This window comes from Brienomyrus brachyistius, chromosome 3 (assembly GCF_023856365.1).
Source record: "Brienomyrus brachyistius isolate T26 chromosome 3, BBRACH_0.4, whole genome shotgun sequence".
Lineage (NCBI taxonomy): Eukaryota > Metazoa > Chordata > Actinopteri > Osteoglossiformes > Mormyridae > Brienomyrus > Brienomyrus brachyistius.
The window spans coordinates 17,417,425-17,440,871 of NC_064535.1; the positions used below are offsets into that span (position 1 = coordinate 17,417,425).

The following is a 23,447-nucleotide window of genomic DNA, read 5'->3' on the forward strand; positions in this document are numbered from 1 at the left end:
ACCTCCACACCATGAAAGATGCTGGTTTTTGAACTGAGCGCTCATAACATGCTGGGTGATCCTTCTCCTCTTTAGTCTGGATGACATGGCGTCCTTGGTTTCCAAAAAGAATTTTAAATTTAGATTTGTCTGACCACAGAACAGTTTTCCACTTAGCCACAGTCCATTTTAAATGAGCTTTGGCCCAGAGGAGATGTCGGCGTTTCTGGATCATTTTCAAATACAGCTGCTTCTTTGAATAATAGAGTTTTAACTGGCATCTGCGGATGGCACGACAAATTGTGTTCAATGACAGTGTTTTCTGGAAATGTTCCTGAGCCCATTTAGTGATGTCCATTACAGAATCATGCCTGTTTGTGATGCAGTGCCGCCTAAGGGCCCAACGATCATGTGCATCCAGTATGGTTTTTCGGCCTTGTCCCTTACGCAGAGAGAGTACTCCAAATTCTCTGAATCTTTTGATTATATTATGTATTATAGATGATGATATATTTAACCTCTTAGCAATTTTACACTGAGGAACTTTTTCTGAAATTGCTCCAGTATCTGTTGACGCAGTATTAGGGGGATTGGTGATCCTCTACCCATCTTTACTTCTGAAAGACACTGCAACTCTAAGATGGTCTTTTTATGCCCAATCGTTACCAACTTGTTGCCCATTTACCTAATTAGTTGCAAATTATTCCTCCAGCTGTTTTTTTTATCACTAACTTTTCCAGCCTCTTACTGCACCCATCCCACCTTTAAGGTGTTTTGCTGTCATGAAATTCAAAATGACCTGGCATTTTTCATGAAATGGTAAAATATCTCAGTTTAAACATTTGATATGTTTTCTATGTTCTGCTGTGAATATAATATGGGTTTATGAGATTTCCATAGAAATCCCCTCTATTCGGGGGTCCTGGAGAGGAGGGTCCGCCGGATTGTCGAACCTCGAATTCAGGAGGAGCAGTGTGGTTTTCGCCCTGGCCGTGGAACAGTGGACCAGCTCTATACTCTCAGCAGGGTTTTGGAGGGTTCATGGGAGTTTGCCCGACCAGTCTACATGTGTTTTGTGGACTTGGAGAAGGCATTCGACCGTGTCCCTCGGGGGGTCCTGTGGGGAGTGCTCCAGGAGTATGGGGTACCGGGCTTCCTTTTAAGGGCGGTTCGGTCCCTGTATGACCGGTGCCAGAGTTTGGTCCGCATGGGCGGCAATAAGTCGGACTCGTTTCTGGTGAGGGTTGGACTCCGTCAGGGCTGCCCTTTGTCACCAATTCTGTTCATAGCTTTTATGGACGGAATTTCTAGGCGCAGCCAAGGCGTTGAGGGTGTCTGGTTCGGTGACCTCAGGATTAGGTCTCTGCTTTTTGCAGATGATGTGGTTCTGTTGGCCTCATCGGACCGTGATCTTCAGCTCTCACTGGAGCAGTTCGCAGCCGAGTGTGAAGCGGCTGGGATGAGAATCAGCACCTCCAAATCCGAGACCATGGTTCTCAGCCGGAAAAGGGTAGAATGCTCTCTCCGGGTTGGGGATGGGTTCCTCCCCCAAGTGGAGGAGTTGAAGTATCTCGGGATCTTGTTCACGAGTGGGGGAACGATGGAATGGGAGGTCGACAGGCGGATCGGTGCGGCGTCAGCAATCATGCGGGCGCTACATCAGTCTGTCATGGTGAAGAGAGAGCTGAGCCAAAAGGCGAAGCTCTCGATTTACCAGTCGATCTACGTTCCTACCCTCACCTATGGTCATGAGCTATGGGTAGTGACTGAAAGAACGAGATCGCGGGTGCAAGCGGCCGAAATGAGCTTCCTCCGCAGGGTGGCTGGGCTCTCCCTTAGAGATAGGGTGAGGAGCTCAGTCATTCGGGAGGGACTCAGAGTAGAGCCGCTGCTCCTCTGCATCGAGAGGAGCCAGATGAGGTGGCTCGAGGATCTGATTAGGATGCCTCCGGGACGCCTCCCTGGGGAGGTATTCCGGGCATGTCCCACTGGGAGGAGACCCCGGGGAAGACCCAGGACACCTTGGTGAGACTATGTCTCTCGGCTGGCCTGGGAACGCCTCGGGATCCCCCCAGAGGAGCTGGACGAAGTGGCCGGGGAGAGGGAAGTCTGGGCCTCCTTGCTGAGATTGCTGCCCCCGCAACCCGACCCCGGATTAAGCGGAAGATGATGGATGGATGGATGGATGGATGGAGATTTCCATATCATTGCATTCTGTTTTTATTTACAAATTGCCCAACGTCCCAACTTTTTTGGAATTGCAGTTATAAGTATAGACCTCTGTGCGGTGGTGATCATCTCCAACCTGCAGAGCTTTGAGGGATACCTTGCACTGCGTTCAGGGCTGTTCATTTTCCTGTGTGCTCTTTGCTCAGGTGCGCGCTGGCAGTACGAAATGGCCTGCTGGTGCTCATCATGCTTATCTCCAGCCATAAGAGCCTGGCTGAGCAGCTGGTGGCCTGTGGTGTGGTCTCCGTTCTGAAGAAATGTCTGTCACTCCTCCGGCCGGAGAGCACGCTGGCCATCGTAGCCCTCAATCACATCTCCATGGTCCACAAACTGGAGAAGAAAGGTGAAAACTGCTGATAACTTAACCTTGGCAGAAAAACATGAAAAACATGCCTTTTTAGGTCCTGTTTTCACTGGTCTTTGTGGCAGGAGTAGTGGCTGGAAATGGTAACATTATCAGTAGGGGTATAAATTATTGGCCCCAAGGCTGTTTGATTTGATCTGGAGGGAATGATTAAAAATTAATTTCTGTCACAATTCAATTATTTGATTATTTTGATAACCTAAATTTAAAAGATTTGGTAACTTTACTGGTAAAGTATACAGATATCAAGCACTATTACACTATTAACGGTATACAAAGAAAGTAGCATCTCGGCGCATTAATTTTTATTCTTAAACAGGCGGAACAAGCCAGTGTAAATTGTCAAAACTAGTGAATTGCACAGCAAAAGACAAAAACATAAAGGAAGCAGTAGCAGATTGAGGGGGTTGCCTAGAGTGAAACCTGCCAAACTTCCCAGCACAGATTAGCGGGATAACATTACATTGTTTTTCATTGTGTGGGAAATGAAAGATCAGCCCCCGCAACCCAGTAGGATAAGCGGTTTGGAAAATGGATGGATGGATGGATGAAAGATCAGTTGTGGTCCTGATTTAATAATAATGAATAATGAAAATGTACTTTGAGGCCTCTTCTAAGTGATGAATGAGTTGCCAAAATCTCTTGTCCTCCACGATGGGAGGAAAATGGCCGATTTTCCCATTCAATCAACTGGATTGTTTTAGTAGTTATGTCTTTAGCTCTGGTGTTGCTAACTTTGAATATTGATATTTTGAACATCAGTTACCAATATCAGCCCAGACTGACACATTGAGCCGGCGTCTTGGTTTTTGAGTAATATTTGCCAATACCAATATGTTAATCAATATATTGTGCATCTTTTTTTATTTAGCTAGCTAGTTAGCTACCTCAGAGTCTTAACCATTGCTACTGTAGCAAGTAACAAGAACATTTTTTTCCTGTACAAAAGAGAAGCTTTTTCAAAAGATCTTTACATTGCAGTGTGTGCTCGGTGCTACATAACTGGCATTTTTGCTCAAAGGTCATCAGGTAGCACTTCCTTAATGAATATTTATGAGCTTTCTCCTGTCATGATACATTTCCTATGTTTGGTTGGCACTGTAACTTTACACATCTACCAAAAGCACATGATCGGGAGAGTGCATAATCCAGAAATACAGAGGATTTTGCCTCCAGAAATCGATCCTGACATCATAGATCGATACAGTTAAATGGCCGCTTGAATCATAATGAACTGATTATTAATATATGATTCGTCTTTCAGTGGAAATAAAAACACTGCATGGTGATAACTGATCAGCGTCGTGCTCCCTTGCTTCAGGGGACCATCTGGTTCAGTTTGTCTGATATCCTTTTTCTGTGCTGTTTGGGAGCACAGAGTCTAAGGAGGAACTGGACTTCAAGGACACAGAGCTGAAGATGCTGGTGGTGAGCCTGAGGGAGACCACAGCCACCAAGGAGGTGATCATGACACTGGAGCAACTGCTGTGTGACGATGCCTCCCAGCTGGAGGAGGAGCGTACCCAGGTGACCCGCAGCAGGGAGACCTTCCAGGACCTAGTGCGGCTCATGGAACAACATCGTGCCGACCGTGCGGTCCAGCTCTCCATCCTCAGGTCTGTGAGATCGTTCCCAGAATTTCTCCACTACCTTCCTCTTTTACCTTCACTGGGATTTTCTATAGCTTCCAATGAGGCTAGGCCACTGACAAGGCAAAAGCATCATGTAAGTGGGAGCCAAGAGTCTCCTTGCTCTGAAAATAGTTGCGCTCTTCCAGCAGCAGTAGGAAAATGCAAAGCACTGTTTTCATGTGTCTATTAAATTGTACTATAATAACCTATTAAATGGTACTATTAAGGACTTGGTTCTATTACCAATGCAGAATGCAAGAAGATTGTTTGTAAAGTGTCTTGGTCCCGAAAATGGTGTTTGGTAATTGTCGCTAAGAGGCCACAACATTGCAAGTAATTATGGGACAGACAACAGTCTTTTTAGAATTTTGCATGTTTTTATTTATTGTCCTCTCAGGATTCTGGATAAGTTCCTGGACAGCTATCAGGAAGACGTGCTGCCTTGGCATGAGAGCATTGAGCCGTGCCTGTCCTCCATGACGGCCTTCGTCAGTGACAGAGAGGTGGGGGTTACTCAAGGGACCTTGGAAAGTTGCAGGCAATGTTTATTATGCTGCTCTCATGGGATTTCTGTTGATTTTGCTTGTTACAAATGCAATTACATCATGTAATAATTGTGTTATCTCACAGTTGGCTTAACAGATTAGGTTCCCATTCTATGTAAAATCATGCAGCTGATTTTGCTGTGTATTATTTACAGTCAGAAAAACAATGGCACGTTATAAAAACTGTATTTAGGCCATTGGATTGACTATTATCTTTGACCTGCATTTCAAGTTGTGCTGTTCCATGCTTGTGGCTGTACATATGAAGTTCATCAGTAGGTTCATGGGTGTTGACAATGCTGATCTGGCGCTGACCGCCCCCTGCTGGTGCTTCCAGGTGGTGCAGCCCTTTATCCGTTTCCTATACCGACTGGCCACACTGAACAAGGACTATGCGGTGGTCATGTGCCGCCTTGGCACCAAGGATGCTCTGGCTAAGGTTCTGGACAAGCACAGTACCAGTTTGCTGCTGGCCTCAGAGCTGCGGGACCTCATTGGGGACTGCGAGAAATACGCCAGCCTCTATAAGAAGATGACCACCAGCATTCTGGCCGGGTGCATCCAGGTTGGGCTGGACCTTTTACTCTCTTGTTTTTTGTTCCGCTTGCTGTGCTGATGTATGTAAAAGTACTGCTTCTGTAATTTTGTGTGATATGATTGATTGCAGCACTGTTGCTTCACACCTCTGGGTCCCAGGTTCAAGTCTCCACCTGGGTCACATGTGTGTGGAGTTTGCATGTTCTCCCCATGTTATCGTGAGGTTTCCTCCGGTTTCCCCCCACAGTCCAAAAACATGCTGAGGCTAATTCGAGTTGCTAAATTGCCCGTTCGGTGTGCATGTGAGAGTGAATGGTGTGTGAGTGTGCCCTGCGATGGTCTGGCCCCCCATCCTGGGTTGTTCCCTGTCTTGTGCCCATTGCTTCCGGGATAGGCTCCGGATCCCCCCACGACCCAGTAGGATAAGCGGTTTGGAAAATGCATGGATGATTGATTGCTGCTGCTGTTGTTGGTCTGAAGTCTTAAATGAAACGGATGCAAGAAATCTCCTTCCCCCTTTGATATTTTCTGACCTAAGGCATCTCTAGGGATGCATTTCCCTTGGCCGATTCCGATTTATTTTTTTTTTTAAAGCCTGCTGATACCAATCCTGGTTGATTCCAATTTTCTTACATCAATAATAATTAGATTGGTTGTGTTGCCACCTGTTGCATGAAAGGTATCTTTTCAAAATTAGAGTAGGTTGGTCCAAGTCAGATTTTGGAAATCAAACCCATTACCACAAAATCAACGTAGAACCTTCTTTGGAAGCTTTTCTTCCTCATCAACCATGCCGCACATACTAATTCGTCAGCATAGCTGTCCAGTCTGTGGATGGTGTGTTTACTGTGAGACAAGTATAATATTTTTAGAAGTTTGATGGTATATAAAGTTAGTTTTTTTTTTGTTTTTTTTTTTACCAAGCTAGCAAAATGCTTAAAAAAATTATTATGTTATGCAAATCATTTTTTATGCCTGTTGTAATAGATGGTGCTGGGTCAGATTGAGGAGCATCGTCGCAGCCACCAGCCAATTAACATCCCCTTCTTCGACGTGTTCCTACGAAATCTATGCCAAGGTCAGTGTATCAGCAGCATGCCGTTTGATTAGCTTGACCCCTGTTCTAGTTTTATAAGTAGTTTAATTGCTATTAATGCTTAGAATAAGATTCTTTGTGTGGGTTCCTTTGAACATGTGGATTGGTTTGCTACTGACAGGGTCCAGTGTGGAGCTGAAGGAGGACAAGTGCTGGGAGAAGGTGGAAGTCTCCTCCAATCACCACCGAGCAAACAAACTCACTGACAAGAACCCCAAAACGTACTGGGAGTCAAATGGCTGTACAGGGTCCCATTTCATCAATATCTACATGCACAAGGGGGTAGTGATCAGGTAGGCGTGACTCGCGTGACACCACACAAGTGAAATCTCTGAAGATCAGAAATCCTATTCTGAGACCGTATTCCTGCCCCCATCTCCTCCACATTTACTTATGCTGCACAGTTGCCGACTAAATAAAACAGGAGGAGGCAGGTGTGGCTGACTAGCACGTCTTGCCTCTCTCTCGCTCCCAGGCAGTTGGCAGTGTTGGTAGCCAGTGAGGATTCCAGCTACATGCCAGCCCGCATTGTTGTGCTAGGTGGAGAGGACCCGACAAATATCAACACTGAGCTGAACACAGTGAGTGATGCATCCACAGGCAGTGATTTCCGCCTTGTATAACGCACTCCCTATTTTGTGTCTCTCTTTCTAATGTGGCCATGCTGGGTCTATGTGTGGTTGTCAGGTGAATGTACCTCCCTCGGCAAGTCGTGTCGTTCTGCTGGAGAACATGACTCGCTTCTGGTCCATTGTGCAAATCAGGATTAAAAGATGTCAACAGGTGAGATTAGTATGAATAGTAAATATTTCTTGTGCTTTCCGAATGTCGATTGGATAACTGCCACATTTGCCTGTTCATAACCTGCATCCTCTCATGCAGGGTGGCATTGATACCAGGGTGCATGGCTTTGAGGTCCTGGGGCCCAAACCCACCTTCTGGCCTGTGTTCAAGGAGCAGCTATGTTGTCGTACATATCTCTTCTACACTACCAAGGCCCATACATGGTGCCAGGAGATCTTGGAGGACAAGGGTCAGCTACTCCAACTCTTCAACAAGTAAGCCTATATGCTGGCCCTGGGCCCTTTCTTCTCAGGAAAACGCCCTCTACTGCACTGATGAGGAATTGCTGTCTCTAGGCTCAACAGCGCTCTTCGGCACGAGCAAATGTTTGCAGAGCGCTTTTTGCCGGATGCAGAAGCCGCAGAGGCCCTGGGCCGCACATGTTGGGAGGCCCTGATTACCCCCATTGTGCAGAGCATCACCCTTACTGGTATGTAGGGGGTTCCCTTGGCTGGAAGGCCTCTTGAAACTGTGCAGTCGGGTGCTGAACTGCCTTTGCTCTCCCCCATGTGCCAGACACCCCCGTGCCCAGCCCACTGTCTTGGCTGCTTGGCGAGTACCTGGACAACTCTGAAACAGCCAGACGTGGCAAGAGTCGGGCAGCCATCTTCAATTCCCGCGTCCGCCGGCTCACTCACTTGTTGGTCCACGTGGACACCAGTTGTTCCGATGGAGAAGAGCTCAAGCCTCCTGTGAAGTCCAGTGAGTGGCCCTTTCTCCCCGGCGCCTGCACCACCCACCCGTCTGATGGTCTGCATATTAGCCATATTGACACCCGCTGTATTGAAGATATCTGTTTTATTTTCAGAAGGTATCAACAGAAGCAAAGATTCGAAGAGTAAGTAAAGGTTTAGAGGCCTGTTGTTTTAGCTAACTGATATCCCTCTCACCCCCATTATCATAACACTAATCATTGTGAAATGCATTTTTTATTTGTATTTTTTTGGGGGGAGGGGTGGTGAATAACCTGTAAGCAGTTTGCCAGCTGTGAGGGTGTAGCCTGGTGCTGGTCTGAGTTACCATCACTGAACACTGTGTATCTTTCAGATGGCAAAGAGGGAAAGAGCAAAGAAGTGGCGACTGTCACGAAGCCCAAAGCAAAGAGCACCAGCAGCATCGCGGGCATAGCACAGTGCTGGCAGGGGGTGGTCCAGCGTCAGGTAAAGCCTGTTCCAGCCCACACTCTTCAGGCAGCTGAGCAAGCTAGTCTAAATCCCAATGCTTCCCTTCATAAGCAGCTAGAAAACCGAATGCTACTTCTCTGCCAAAGCAGGTGTCTCAGGGTGTGACCTGTCATTGTAGGTCTTACTCTAGTAGAAATGTAATGTTATTGTTTGGACACAAGCGTACCGTAACCAGGGAGTCATTGTCTGGTTTCACTTAGAAGCAGTGATTTAAGGCGCTGGTTGCTTTGGCACAAATGTCGAGGACCCATAGAGACATTTCTTCTGAATTATTTCCGTACAAGTCGCTACTTCTGCATCTGGCGTAATAGGTGAAGAGTGTAAGTATTTCCTGTTGCCACACCCACCACGCTTTTAGGTGAAGAAGTTCCTGGACTCGGCGTGCAGCATGGATGACTTTGTGGAGCGGTACCGGAACATGTACCTGCGGCTGAAGAACACCATGGAGGAGCTGTTCGGCCAGCAGACGGCCTTCGTGCTGGCACTTCGCCAGGGCTTCTCCGCTGCCCTGCTGCAGCTTTCCATCCTAACAGCTATGCATGTGAGTGTAGGACAGACCTACATCTGGCACCGCGCCTTCTCTGTATCTGAGGGAACATGAACCTCCTTACTGCTTAGGTAACTTAAGGAAAGGTCATGGAACATGCATTTACCGGATTCACACGGGATGTGTTCTCTTATTTTCATTCACATCTGGAGGTTACCATCACAGTTTACACTAACCTTGCTCATTTTTAGAAACCCTGTGTTAGTTTAGTCCCAAATTGTCAAAAATATAGGATATCTAGGGTTTGGCAAAGGATAAATTCTTGTGTTTAGTGAATGGACAGTAACTGTGACTTAATGTTCTGCAGGTGAGTGAGCGGTTTGCCCAGTACATCGACCTGTTGATCCAGGAGAGTGGGGTTGACTCCGGCAATGTGGAGACACTCAACCAGCTGCAGCAGTTTTTGGAGCCCATGCTCTTTCTTTCTGGTCTGGAGCTGGCCAACACCTTCGAGCACTTCTACAGGTGCGAGTGACCTTCGATCTATGTTGTCCTTTAATTTGGTTTGGCCCCTGTACCATAAAACGCTCCTCGCACATACAGGCCTCACAGATCCTGCCTACGATGGTGCTCATTGGCTGTTATCTGGTTCCCCCTCCCTGTGCTTTTTGCAGGTACTACCTAGGTGACCGGCTGCTGGGGCAGGGCAAGGTGTGGCTGGAGAGTGCAGTGATCGAGCAGATCGGGACCTGCTTCCCCAACCGCTTCCCTCAGCAGATGCTGAAGAATCTGAGCGAGTCAGAGGAGCTGCAGCAGGAGTTCCACCTGTACCGACTGCAGCAGCTGGACAAGTCACTGATGGATGTGGACGAGGAGGTGAGCCCGTCTTGATGGCAGCTAAGGATCAGAATCTGTCCTCTAAACATACCTCTGATCTAAGGGAATATAAATCTATTCTTGGGGACATCAACTCGCTCTGTGTATTTATCAGAGTATTTACTGCATTCCTGGGTTTGGTGGAACTAATAAATAAGCTTAATTAGCTGGATGAACATTTAATTGGCTGAATTAGCTGTGCTGTGTGCTACCAGTGAAGCTGCTTCTTTTGTGCTTTTTTGAGTTTTTTTTTTCTGGCCTGTCTTTTAATATGGAGGGTCTGCGTGTTTCTGTTTGAGATGATGGAAGACCAGACGTCAGGACCAGAGGAGGAGAGCGAGGTGAAAGTGCTGGTCCTTTCCCCTCGCTGCTGGGCCGTGTCCTCGCCCTGCTACCTGGAGAACCCCGACAGGTTTTTTCCCCCGCAGCTTTGCAGCTACCTGACGGAGTTCACCGACTTCTACGCAAACAGTCAGTAAACCTTGCGTTGTCTCCTTCTAATGACCCAGAAAACGCAGCCTTCTAGTATATGTCTGGCCTCTAATTGCTCTCATGCTTTTGAATGCCCATATTTGATTGGTGTATTTTTTATTGGGTGAATTTAAGAATGCATTAGAAACCTATTTGCGGTAAAGGAACCCTGAGTTTGGTACCGGCTTATTCAGTCTTGCTAATTTTCTTCAGACTGACTCACCTTAATGTTGTTACTGCATGTGTTGGCAGGCCAGAGCATGTACAGCCTGACTCACAGCAAGCCCCGGCACCTGCAGTGGACGTGGCTGGGCCATGCCGAGGTGACCTATGGTTCCAGCACGCTCTACGTCTCCACGCTGCAGATGTACATCCTGCTGCAATTTAACCACCGACAGGTGAAAGTCTATTTCTACCCCTTATTGCATCTGTTATGTTGCCTACTTAATTGAAAGTAGCTTCGCCTGAGTTCTGCACACTGGAGTGATCCATGAAGTGTTTATTTCCTCCCACCCCTGATCTCTTTGGCAGGATGTATCTGTTGAGACACTCCAGCAAACCACGGGACTTTCGCCTGAGGTTTTGTCCCAGGCCATCAAGCCGCTGACCTCAGAGAAAGGCATCCTGATTGAGACTGGCTCCAGCCAGGACCCCATGAAGAGTGAGCTACTGACCATTTTCCCTGGTCACCCTTAACCCTCTGGGGTCTAGGGGTAGGAAACACACTTTCACTGACTGGGGCGTGGTCACACATTTCATTCAGTATCATAAACTTAATTCATGGCAAATAAATTACTTCTTATATATTTGTTTTGGCATTAAACTCGTCTTAATCTTAGTGTACTTCATAAATATGTGAGATTTATGTGAAGTTTGTAATTTGACATCGAAGTATAGGCATTGCAAAATGCAGTTTGGAACAGAAAAGTACATAGTAAGCAATGCTGGCAGTTTGTTTTGATCCCAGATATCTGATCACCAAAGTCTTGAAGATGACTAAATGGTGTAGTTGCAACATTCAGTTGAATAAATAAATAAGAAAAAGCTAACTCATGTCACTATTTCTGGTCTCCTATCATAGAATATGTAGAAGGTGTTTGCATGAGTCTTTCACACCTGGTCACACCCCCCCCCCCCCCTCCCCTTTTATGGCGCTGATGGGGATGTGTCTGGATCGCGGTTCACTGCTGCGTTGTTCATGAAATTACCATGTGAATGCGATTTGAATATGCGCTAATGCAGCTATTTAGAATGTGAATAGCGATCTTCAGGTGAGAGCAGTACTACATGCCCCCCCGATGCAGGTAAAACAAAGGTGACATGGTTTACTTTTTTGCCTATTTAACATCATTTTAAAAAGTTTAATACTTTTTACTACTTAATGGACGTTTTGAAAAGACAGATTACAGATTTAGTCAGTATTTTTTTCATGTTTCTACAATAAGATTTCAGCAAGTCATAAACTGAAATACATGAGGAAGATACGTGGCATCGCCGATGATGCCGTCGACCCCAGAGGGTTAATGTCTGCTTTTCGGTTGTACATGACTATGTACTCCCTACCAATTTAGGTCAAACCTTAACTATACCTAGGGGTGATCTTCCAGCTATGTCTGTTCCACACAGTTATCTCTATTAACTAACTTTCAGGTGCAGTGCACAGGTTTATTGAGCATCCATGTTGGATATAGCTTATATGGAAATTCTGATGAGGAAGATGTAACTGAATGCCATATAGAAGTCAGAGAGCTTTTTTTTTCTTAAGTCATACTTGTACCACAGTAAAAGATATAAATTTACAAATCAGTCTTGGCCTGTGCTGGTTCTAATCTGGCTGGTGTTTGGGTACTTTGTAAACAGTAAAGGTGTACTGTTTGTCTCATGGTGATGCTCTACTCGTGTGACTACAGGGTTTCTGAAGCTGAATGAGCAGGCCCTGTCGAAAGCTCTGGATGGCTGCAGCTACTTATACCTGCTACCCAAGCAGACCTACATCAACGTCAACGAGGATGCGGCCAGCACCCTGGAGCGCAAGAGGAATTACATCTACTGCCTCATCGTCCAGATCATGAAGGCCGAGAAGGAGATGCACATTGACAACCTGGTCTTCAGGGTAAGGCTATGTGGCAGCGTAAATTGGGTCCTGGGAAGTGGGGGTTGCTGGGGTGACTGCTTTGTTTCCTGGAAATGGCCCTGAGGTTGTTCTGTGTGCCCTCCTCACTCACATGCATAGGTGCTAGACATGTGCCAGAAGCAGGAGGCCCTGCGGTCACCCGGTACCATCCGCTTCAGCTGCAGCACCACGGACGTGCTGTCCTGCATCATGCATGTCATCAGCAAGGGCTACGTGCGGCGCAACGAGGACACCCCGCACATTGTGGAGTTCCTCCCCGAGGACCCCAGCACTCCGCAGAAGGGCCCGGCGCACATATCCCTCAGCCAGGCGGAGTTGAAGAAGGGCATGGGTGGAAAGGCCGCCATCAGGTGTGACCTTTGACCGCTGACCATCGGGGAGGGTGCGGTCACATTGTGCAGGATGGGGGTAGCTCTGAGGGCAGAGACGTGGGCGTAAAGGACCCCTGAGAGAGTGTGTGTGTTTACGTCGCTCAGTGTGTGCCCGCGCCCATATTCCCAGCTTTCCCAAAGCAGGATCACCATCTCCCCCTTTCCGCTTCATGACCACCATTTAGTCTGTTCTGACTGGCTCTTTGTTCTGCCTGTACTTTGAAAGACTCCCATGTATCTCCTGTTTTGCTGCGACCTCCAAGCATGTACGCTGTTTGCCTGTACTGTAACCAGCACCTCTAATCAGTAAGCTGCGGGGTGGGCTGGCCCTTGCCTTGGGGCCCTTCTCTGTTTTGCTGTCAAACCCTACCATCTGCAGTTCAAGATTTGTCTTTAGTCATCTATAACATACCCAAACTAAATATGCACTATATATGAATGTCTTGTAGTATACAAGAGACAAAATTGTTTCTCATTTTAAGAAAATAAAGAGAATTTTTACCATTCTTTGTCGTTTTTTTCCCCCAGCCCCACCCTTTCGCTTTCTGTGATTCTGCCATCGGATGTGACAGCAATATTTAGTTATTTATTCTTTTAAGACATTTGGGAGTTTTCCGTTGCTTTTTGTTTGTCAGGGAGAGCTGATATCCATCTCGTTTGGATAAATGAGCATGTCATTACATCTTGGTGAAATTGTGTCCTTATTTCCCCCAAACAAACTGGAGATGGCGAAAATAACCTGGTATATTTTTATTTCAAGACCTGCAGTTAGATTATTTCTTAAGATTTGAACACTTCTTATAGATTTTCACCATACTCTGTGCTCAGACAGTTGATTCACTTTCTCTAAATTCTTGGTACTGGTATAATTAAATATTCTAATTACCCTTGGTAACAGTCTGCATTCTCACTGGAGTCAGAGCTGAAAATGCTGCTGAGGTTTCTTCAGGATCTGCTTATTTTTGCTGTTTGTCATTCCTATTATATTCTGCTGCCTTTACTTAAGAGCAGTATTTAGTGTTTATTCCTTTATACTTGTATATTTTCAGAAGAAATCTAGAAGGGTACTCAACATAAGCATGCTTTTTTAATATCTAAACACCTTGTCATTGAATGACTCTTTAGCAATTTTGAAGCAACGCTGTCAGCAGAGTTTGACCAGTAATCATTTGTGTGTGTCTCCCCCTGCAGTCTGGGAGGCCTCCTTGCAGCACCACAGCGAACAGAGGATGGGGTCCTGGAGACTGTGCTCTTCTCCATGGGCCGCACCATGACTCAGGATGAGGTGCGTCAGCTGATGATGCGCACAGTCCAGCAGGTCTCCAGCACCTTGAGTCTGGACCTGGACCAGGCCGAGCACCTGCTGGTGCACTGCAAATGGAATGTGGATATTCTGATCCAACGCTACACTGACGACCCAGACGCCCTGATTTTGGCAGCCGGGCTCAAGGGCCGCAACCCCCAGCCGCCCCCCAGTCCCACCTCCCAGTGCCCCGTTTGCCTGACGCCACAGTCAGGGGAGCCTGACCCCACCCCCACTCTCTGCTGCATGCACTATTGCTGCCGGGTGAGTTTCAATGCCCCCACCTCATTTTGCACATTTCACTTCTCTTCTTAATAATCAAAGCCAAAGACTTGTACAAAGAGTCTAAAATAAGTCCTTTCTTTGCCTGATCCTCTCAATTATGTATTTAATTACTGCAAAAATCAGATTTTTTTGCCCAGCATAAAATTCTATTCTGTAAGGGATGGCAATGCGTAACAGTAATGGAGGAATATCTTGGTGCGTCTGTATTGGTCGTAATTTGATTTAACAGGCAGTGATATTACAGCCAGTTTCTTGTGAACACCGTCTGGTGGTGTATCATGTGACTTCGAGAGAGCCTGGAGCTCTTCTTCTCAAACCTGCTCTTCAGTACCTCTGGCTGTATATTTGAAGAACAGGTTAGCCTAATCTGGTTCTCTGGTGGATTGCCAAAAAAACATGGAATGACTCAGAAGGATTGGAGGAGAAGAGGGGGAACCCCAGTGCTGGGTGTTTCCTGCACTGACTGCTCCCGGAGAGCAATAGGGAACATCGCAGTGTTTCCCCTACCATTATATTAGGGGGGCGCCCCGCCCCCCTCAACAGCACCTCCCACTCCCCCATGAATTTCAAGTAAACTTTATTTCATTTTATTTTCTATATAGCGCCAGATCACAACAGAAGTCATTTAAGTTTACCTTTCCTATAGAACAGGTCTATACATTGTCCTTTTATTAAACAATTTAAATAGCCTTGTGCTATTTATCTTATTTACACAACAGCTTGTCATTTTTGTCTCTCCACGGTCACGCGTTTACAGTTCTCCTCTGCTCTCTTGGCGGAGCACACTCCCACCAGCGGACAGACAGCGTGCGTCAGAAAATGTCGCGTCAACCACCTGAAAAGCAGACAAAAGTATCTGCGTTTTTTAAACGCTCCCAGGGTGGTGAAGATGCACTCTTTGTGGATAATTGTCATAAAAAGAAATGTTCTGATGTTTAGTTCAGATGTTATATTGTCTGCTGTCATTAAAAAAAACACATGAATCCTGTCGGTGTCTGTTTGCGCCCCCCCCCCCCCCCCCCCCAAAGCTGTAAACCTAGGGGGAACACTACATCCCATTAAGTAATCATCACTTTTGAGTTGTAAGGTGTCTCATTGTGAAGACCTGCCTTGATTTGTTTTTGTGGAATTACACCTCAAACAGATTTTGCTGTCTTTGAAGGCCGTATTATAACTGGAGCTCTGGTGCTGCTTATCTGTTAGCGTTGCTGGTTCAAATCCTTTGCCTGGCTACATGATTTCACTGGACCCTTGAGCAAGGCTCTTAACCCTTGTATGCAACCCAGTTGTTCCAGGGACACAGACACTGTCTGACCCTCACTTGTATGACTCTTTGAACAGAATCTTGCTTCAGTCACTTGCTTAGCTTAGATGACACCCCCATTGCCTCTGATTCCCCTTTGATTCCCCGAGGCATAATCCACTTGGTGATTGTTCTGAGATGGTGTAAATACATTGGGGCATCTCAAGGCAATTAAACAAACAAAGTTTATAGACACCCTGTCAGTTGAAAACTTAGTAGACTGACTTCCATGTCCTTCAATTGCTGCCTTTCTTACAGTCCTGCTGGCAGAAGTACCTGACAGCCAGGATCGAGCAGAACCTGGTGATGCACTGTAACTGTCCCATCACGGACTGCCGCGCCCAGCCCACCTCGCAATTTTTCCTCAGTATCCTGACTGACAAAGACATCATTGCCAAGGTCTGTGATACCGCCACCTCTCCATCGGGTCCACGGGACATGCTGGATTATGTTGGTCGCCTACAGGGTTTTTGCTGCAGCTTTGTGTGACTGTCTGTCATCTGCCTTAACACACACCATTATAGCATATTATACTATATGGATAAAAGTATTGGGACACACCTCTGAATCACTGAATTCAGGCGTTTCATTCAGACCCATTGCCGCAGTTGTACAAAATCAAGCACCTATCCCTGCAGTCAGGTTTACAAACATTTGTGAATGAATTGGTCATTCAGAAGAGCTCAGTGAATTCAATCGTTGGACTGTCATAGGATTCCACCTTTGCAAAAAGTCAGTTCGTGAAATTTCATCCTTGCTAGATATTCCAGTCTACTGTAAGTGGTATTACAAAGTGTAACCGTTTAGAACAACTAACTCACAGACCACTTAAAGAAACAGAGCGGGGTCACCAAGTGCTCAGCGTAAAAATCACTAATGGTTTGTTGACTCTGTAACTGCAGAGTTCCAAACTTCCTCTGGCATTAACCCCAAGCATAAAAACTTTGCGGCAGCAGCTTCATGGACTGAAAGCAGCTTCATGCAGAATATCAAGCTTTGGAGGCATTGGTGTAAAACACACTGCCACTGGACTCTGGGGCAGTGAAACCATTATGTGGAGTGAAGAATCACGCTTCTCTGTCTGTCAGTCTGATGGATGAGTCTGGGTTTGGCAGATGCCTGGAGAAAGAGATTACCTGCCTGACTGCATTGTGCCAACTGTAAAGTTTGGTGGAGTGATAATGGTCTGGTCTTTTTTTTTCAGGGGTTGGGCTAAGTCCATTAGTCTCAGTGAAGGGAACTCTTAAGGGCCGATTTATACTCGGCGCAAACAATGCATACAAGTACGCGTCATGGCCACAAGCGTTTTCTGCATTGATTCCATGCCTCGTCAGTGCACCTATGTGAGGAATTAATGTATCCTGTGCGAGTTGCAGTAGCAACAAAAATTGGGGTGACAAGTATGGTCACCTTTCATCATGGTACTGTGTGTTTATATATGGTATATTTAGTAACTTCCGATTTTATTTTAAAGAATTAGTGGCTGGATAACCTGTATATTTTCAGAGGCAAGAGAGAAAATATTCCCTCTGGTACAGCATCTTCAAAATTTTATGGCAGTTTGTTTCTAAGAAAGCAGTGTCGTGTACAAAGTACAAAGAAATTTTAACATAATTTTTCAATGCAATTCCAGTATTTATAAATCTTCATGATAAAATTCACGGAGACTGTGGGGTTTACGTTCTGCTAGAACATGTATATTGTTGTAGGAAGTTTAGACAACTTTAATGACCACTCATTTTCAGGATTATCTAGTATATGTTAAAGTTAAACATTAAAGTTTACCGGCATTATTTTTTGCAAACAGCTCTCCATGCGCTCTGAGCCAATTCTAATAATTTTCATCCTTGCTGTTCAAATCAGTCATGAATAGCTGTGCTTGAGAAATTTATTTTAGATTTTTTATGAATACTGCAATATTTATTGCAGAAATGTTTTTTTTTCCAATATCGTGCAACATAATTATGAAATACTAAGTTTTACAAGTATTACAAATTTGCTGCAAGTATACATCATTTCCTGTCACAGCCTCATACAAACAAGTGAAACTGAAAACAAATTCTCCAGATTGATGTGAAATACTCACTTAAATATGCAGTACTCTGCTTCAGTGGTTGGGTGAGTTTGGTGCGGAAGAACTTGACTGGCCTGCACAGAGTCCTGAGCTTAACCGCATCAAACACCTTTGGGATGAACTAGAATCAGGCATTTGCATCCAACATCAGTATCTGACCTCACAAATGCAAAAATTCCCAAAGACACACTCCAAAAGCCTTCCCAGAAGACTGGCAGCTGCTACAACTGCAAAGGGGGTACCAACTCCATATTGATGCCTATGGATTTAAAATGAGATGTCATTAAGGTTCCTGAGAGGCAATGGCCAGGCGCAATACTTTTGTCCATATAGTGTATTTTGGCTGCCCCTGATTTTCACCGACACTTAACAGAAAGGTTATATTTATTGTTGTCTCTCTTGATACCCACGTGATGTCACACTGGGTCTAATTTCTGTGCCACCTGCCTGAGTTATTTCATTAATTTGAACCTTGGACCTGTTCTCTCTGATCCTTCCAACAGTATAAAAATGCTCTGCTCCGCGGCTATGTGGAGTGTTGCTCCAACCTGACGTGGTGCACCAACCCCCAAGGCTGTGATCAGATCCTCTGCAAGGAGAACATTGGCAGCATGGGTACCTGCTCCAAATGCTGCTGGTCCTCCTGTTTCAGCTGCAATTTCCCAGAGGTTTGTGGTGACTCCTGGAGTATGGGATCCATTCCTGTCTGAGGGCTTCACTCCCTCACTGAGCTGCGCTCCATCCCTGATTCGTCTGCCCCTTCTGCAGGCTCACTACCCAGCCAGCTGCAGTCACATGTCCCAGTGGATGGATGACGGTGGCTATTATGAGGGCATGAGTATGGAGGCCCAGAGCAAGCACCTGGCCAAGCTCATCTCCAAACGCTGCCCTAGCTGCCAGTCTCAGATTGAGAAGAACGAGGGCTGCCTGCAGTGAGTGTCGCTACCCACTCCAGCTTTCAGGATCTTCACTTCACTTCCTTCCAGTCACATGTTGAGTTTTTCATGACATTTGTACTGGCTGAAGCTGTGTTTTTAACATTAACATTTCTCTTGCCTTTAAGTATGACTTGTGCCAAATGCAACCATGGATTCTGCTGGCGCTGTCTCAAGCCGTGGAAGCCGACACACAAAGATTACTACAACTGCTCAGCCATGGTGAGCACACGCACCTGAGTCAAAGACCTGATTGTTTTATCTTTAATAAGGCTTCGTCATGTCCAGGTTTCCATGATATCAGCAGGTGGCACCATTTAACGATATTTTTATGTCCCTTGAAAGCTACGGTAGAAGAATTGTTCTTGGAAAGGCTCATTTGTGATTATTCATGAGCAAAATGCATTTGTAATTATTCATGAGAACAAAACGCTATACCAATGTCTTTTTTCTAAATTATTTTATTGATCTTATGGGCCAGGAAAAATAGCTTTTGCCTACATCTGCTTTAGAGCAATGACCATGGAATATAGCATTAGCTGGGCCTGAGAATATACTCTACCGGCAAATCCCTGAAACTGATCTGCATTGAGTTTGATCTGTACATCTCCCTCTCTGAGCAGGTGAGCAAGGCAGCACGCCAGGAGAAGAAATTCCAGGATTACAATGAAAGGTGCACGTTCCACAATCAGGCCAAGGTGTGTGAAGTCATCACGGCACTTTGGCAGCACTAGAGTGTCCATCTAGCCACTGGATTAACAAGTGGCTGAAAGTTTGTCAAATCTGCTAGGGCAGTGGCTGGTGGTGTTGAAACTTTTTGCTTGTTTCAAGGACTTTGCCATCAATCTGGAGAACAAGGTGTCCTCCATTAACGAAGCCCTGCAGATGAAGTCCTTAACATTTGTGATTGATGCCTGTAAAATCCTGGCTCAGGCTCGCAAGGTCTGTCAGATATGCCTCTGTTTTTATTTGTATTCATGCCTTCAAGTCTGTTGCACCCCCTCTTTACAAGTTGCTGACACTATCAATGCCTTCCAGAAACAGAGATTTATTTGCTTAGTCTAGCCTATGAGTAGTCATTTGCTCTTTCTTTTGTTGTTTATAATGTTTACTGTTCCTTGGAGTCTTAGCTTACGTCTTTAATCTTGTTTTTAATCTTGTTTACGTCTTGTTGGTGTCTGTTTTGATGTTTCCTTCATTTGTACAGCACGTTGTGACTCTGCCTGTGAAATGCCCTTTATAAACAAATTTCTTCTTTTTCTTACTTCTACTGTCAGGTGGACTGTTACCCTGTAAGGTGTTAAACCAGTATGATTCCTTATCCATTTTAGGTGCTGGCTTACTCATGCGTGTACAGCTACTACAACCAGGACACGGAGAAGATGGATGTGATGGAGCAGCAGACTGAAGCTCTGGATCTCCACACCAACGCCCTGCAGATTCTGTTGGGTAAGTAGGAGCCTGAAATTGATGGCATGGATTGCAAATTCTAGCGTCAGAAATGAAGCTGATTCATCCATACTGAAATCAACAGGACAGGCTGGAAGCCTTGTAGTTTAGTAGGGGTGGAAAAAGTTGCTGGAATACGTTAATGCAAGTCACCCCTGAAACGTCATTTTTGTGATTAGGGAGGGGTTGTAATTTTACACCCAAAGGTCTAGTAATATTGTGAGATGAGTCTCCACTTCTGTGCCTCCCCCCAGAGGAGACACTTCTCCAGTGCACTGACCTGGCATCCTGCGTGCGCCTGCTGAAGCCGGAGCACCTCAACACCGGCTTGGAGCTCATCCGTCGCATCCAAGAGCGCTTGGTGGCCATCCTGCAGCATTCTACCCAGGTACCTGCACTACGTCTACCTTGTGCTATATATCTAGCTTGTTTAAATCTACGTAGATTTGCGATAATCTGCAAACAGTAAGCCATACCTGTTTGGTCTCTCCTGCCACAGGACTTCCGTGTGGGGTATCAGTCCAAAACGGGGCCTGACCAGGAGGCTGCGCAAGCTTCGAACCTAGCTAACCGCACGGACTCAAACGAGGAGTGAGTATGACGCTTTTGTGAGGATGGACCTGTGCTTGAATCTGGCAGCCAGATTAGGATGAGTCTTTATGTGGTTTCCCTCGCCTGGGACCCCGTTGCCCAGTCTTGTTGCTCTGCCTCATTCGTCTCAGGGCAAAATCCGATGGCGGCTCAGACACGGGCGAATCTGACAACAACAACAACAACACTGTGGAAGATGGAGGAGATGGGGAAGAAGAAGACGACCAGTATGACGACGAATATGTTCCAGAGTGGCACGAAGAGTACGACGAGGACGACATCGAGGACGACTTCTTCTCCGACGACGACGAGTCTGAGAACCTAGAGAGGGACTTCAGCCCGTATCACTGAGGGTGTGCGAGTGGGGGTGTTGGGATTGAAAGGATGCGGAGGCAAATGATGATAGCAATCTCCCAGCACAGAACTGCAGTCTTAGACATTACCCCGAGTCCAGTGCTGCTTCAGTCAACACACCAGAAGCATTTCATTCATCTGAAAGGAACGACACTTTCAAGATTTTCTCGGGAGGTAAATGATGATGGCCCTTTCTTGTAGAAGAAAAACCGCAGGTTCTTTAATTTCTATAGAATCGTCACCATTCTTGTTTTCACTCCATGGCTGTAATGTGACTGCTATTATTATTTTCCTCGTATTATATCTGAACATTTATAATTGACTGTAGCCTAAGTTTATATTATGAATCTTACTTAATTTTACATGTCCTCCAAACTGTTAACCATAACTATGATTTTATTGAAGGATCTCTTGTAAAGTATGATTTGAAGGAAGTTGCTGGGATCATAAGCCACACTGTTTCAGTACAGTTGCTACCTATATTTCTTGGTGTTATGATTGAGTAAAGGATTAGCAACATAGTGTGGATAAATAATTTGTTAGTCTTATTTATTTTATACCAATTGGAAATATTTACTTGCAAAATCCATAATATCTTTAATTTCTTAGCACAGATATTTACTTTTTTTATTGAATTAATGAAAAGAGGAATGTCTTGGTCCGTCAAATAGGGAAATGGGGATTTGGGGAAAACTGCACTTAAGAGGGATTGAATGGAATGAAAATGTGACTACTTGTGTGCAGACGAGATGTTTGATCATGTATATGCTAAAGGGGTACGAGTTTGCAAATGACTTTCGGCAGAACATCGGAGCGTCATCGGAAGAGATCGAATCTGCGGGGGCTTTAGGCACCTGGAGTACAGGTGCTGTCAGCCTGGCAAAGGAATACATGAATCGGAATCGAACACCAAGTCTGTCAACTATACCAAGGTCTCACTGCAATAATTTGAATTTTAGTTCCTAAAAAGCATTCTTTGCTAAGCAGCAACTTACGTTACTTTGCCTTTTTCCTTTTTTTCTGGAAAAAAAATAGTTTTTGGACATGTTAATGTTCACTTATTAAAGGTGAAAATGTTACAGATATCATGCAATGTCCATCTTGGAGGTTGCTGTAAGTTGAAATATATATTCATATTCATCTACTCTAATGTTCTATCTTTCAGAATTGAAACTGAAGTTGTGTGACTTCGGGTTAATAAAGCTTTTTCTGCTAAATGTTAGTCCGTTTCTTAAGCCAAGATAACCTGTATTGAGTTGATTGTTACGGTGTGGTGAAAAAACAGATCTCAACAGATGTTACCAGTTAAACAAGAAGCCGGAGGAGAATTTCATTCAATGCTAGGTTAGTTTATTCGCTTTAAGATTTCTCTGAATGGCTCAACTCCATTTCATATGATTACAGGTTATGTACATTTTTGTGATAAGACATATCCATACATCTCACTTTGATTAGTCAGAAATGATTTCACCTTCATGTCATGGATGTTTTCCCCTTAACAACTAAATTGCTTGTTTCAGCTTAAGATACTGGCTGCCCAAATATTTTGGTACTTTGCAAGGTCACTATATACTCCGGACCACCTCTTGACTTTTGAAATTCTTTGAGCTTGTTTTGCAATGCTTCCCAATTTCTCCAAAAAACTGGATCATTGCATAACTTATGTCTCAAACTTGGAATGTTGTCTTATAAGATTGGTCTTGTCCTTCTATTGACCCTCACTTTCTTCTTTTTGCCACATACTGTTTAGCAGGCTTGGGCAGATACTTTAGTACTCGGCTGTTTTTATCATTCCTGCAATATCATTCTTGCATAAGCACCCTTATATCTTTTTATCAGCTTAATCTCTTAATATGTCTTGGATTTGCCTTCTGTGTCAGCCAAGAGTCAGGAACTGCTTGTGTAGTCCTTCAGCATCAGTCTTTATTGCATCCGCGGAGATACAATCAAGGCTGGGCACCCTGCAGGTATGCCCAGGACAATTGTCTCTACTTGTTTTTTCTGCATATCCTTACCCACTGATTCCTAGTATTCCTAGCAGAGCAAGGCGAGTGGGTGACAACCCGGTGGCATAGTCGTAAATCTAAACCTAACTCGCACGGCAACATTTGCCCATTGATGTTTCTAACAGGTTCTCCCCACTCAATGAAACTCCCGCTGAGCCACCTGTTGAAAGTGGTCTAGTAGCGATTCTATTCTAATAAACGTGAGAGTAGCGACTCCAGTGACCATAGCAAATTGTCTCCCTGGTGCCAGAGCGACCGACATCTCGGCAAGTTTAAAAGTGCTGGCTGAAAGTAAGCATAAATACTCTCAGATTATTATCCATGTCTGCACTAATGATGTCCGATTGAGGCAATCGGAGATCACTATAGGGCAAATTTTATAGAGGTGTGCAACCTTGCG

The 23,447-nt window shown here is 45.2% G+C and overlaps 1 protein-coding gene across 5 annotated transcripts in view; it reads left to right on the forward strand.

Annotated features, from left to right (window-relative positions):
- LOC125738351 (cullin-9) overlaps positions 1–22,258 on the forward strand; it is a 36,442-nt gene extending 14,184 nt beyond the window's left edge. For 3 of the 5 annotated variants that reach the window (XM_049007216.1, XM_049007217.1, XM_049007218.1), the window contains exons 11-42: positions 2,355–2,551; positions 3,951–4,188; positions 4,601–4,706; positions 5,086–5,313; positions 6,273–6,363; positions 6,503–6,674; positions 6,857–6,962; positions 7,069–7,164; positions 7,264–7,439; positions 7,521–7,654; positions 7,741–7,926; positions 8,033–8,062; positions 8,272–8,384; positions 8,767–8,949; positions 9,263–9,420; positions 9,570–9,771; positions 10,071–10,242; positions 10,495–10,640; positions 10,774–10,903; positions 12,153–12,355; positions 12,476–12,726; positions 13,939–14,314; positions 15,897–16,037; positions 18,216–18,380; positions 18,481–18,644; positions 18,776–18,869; positions 19,271–19,345; positions 19,479–19,589; positions 19,979–20,096; positions 20,351–20,484; positions 20,596–20,687; positions 20,819–22,258. In XM_049007216.1, coding sequence (XP_048863173.1) covers positions 2,355–2,551; positions 3,951–4,188; positions 4,601–4,706; positions 5,086–5,313; positions 6,273–6,363; positions 6,503–6,674; positions 6,857–6,962; positions 7,069–7,164; positions 7,264–7,439; positions 7,521–7,654; positions 7,741–7,926; positions 8,033–8,062; positions 8,272–8,384; positions 8,767–8,949; positions 9,263–9,420; positions 9,570–9,771; positions 10,071–10,242; positions 10,495–10,640; positions 10,774–10,903; positions 12,153–12,355; positions 12,476–12,726; positions 13,939–14,314; positions 15,897–16,037; positions 18,216–18,380; positions 18,481–18,644; positions 18,776–18,869; positions 19,271–19,345; positions 19,479–19,589; positions 19,979–20,096; positions 20,351–20,484; positions 20,596–20,687; positions 20,819–21,038 — 5,008 coding nt within the window. In that variant the 3' untranslated portion in view covers positions 21,039–22,258. The remainder of the gene's footprint in view (positions 1–2,354; positions 2,552–3,950; positions 4,189–4,600; positions 4,707–5,085; positions 5,314–6,272; positions 6,364–6,502; positions 6,675–6,856; positions 6,963–7,068; positions 7,165–7,263; positions 7,440–7,520; positions 7,655–7,740; positions 7,927–8,032; positions 8,063–8,271; positions 8,385–8,766; positions 8,950–9,262; positions 9,421–9,569; positions 9,772–10,070; positions 10,243–10,494; positions 10,641–10,773; positions 10,904–12,152; positions 12,356–12,475; positions 12,727–13,938; positions 14,315–15,896; positions 16,038–18,215; positions 18,381–18,480; positions 18,645–18,775; positions 18,870–19,270; positions 19,346–19,478; positions 19,590–19,978; positions 20,097–20,350; positions 20,485–20,595; positions 20,688–20,818) is intronic. The other 2 variants (XM_049007219.1, XM_049007220.1) reach the window with 2 other exon arrangements.
- The last annotated feature ends 1,189 nt before the right edge of the window (positions 22,259–23,447 follow it).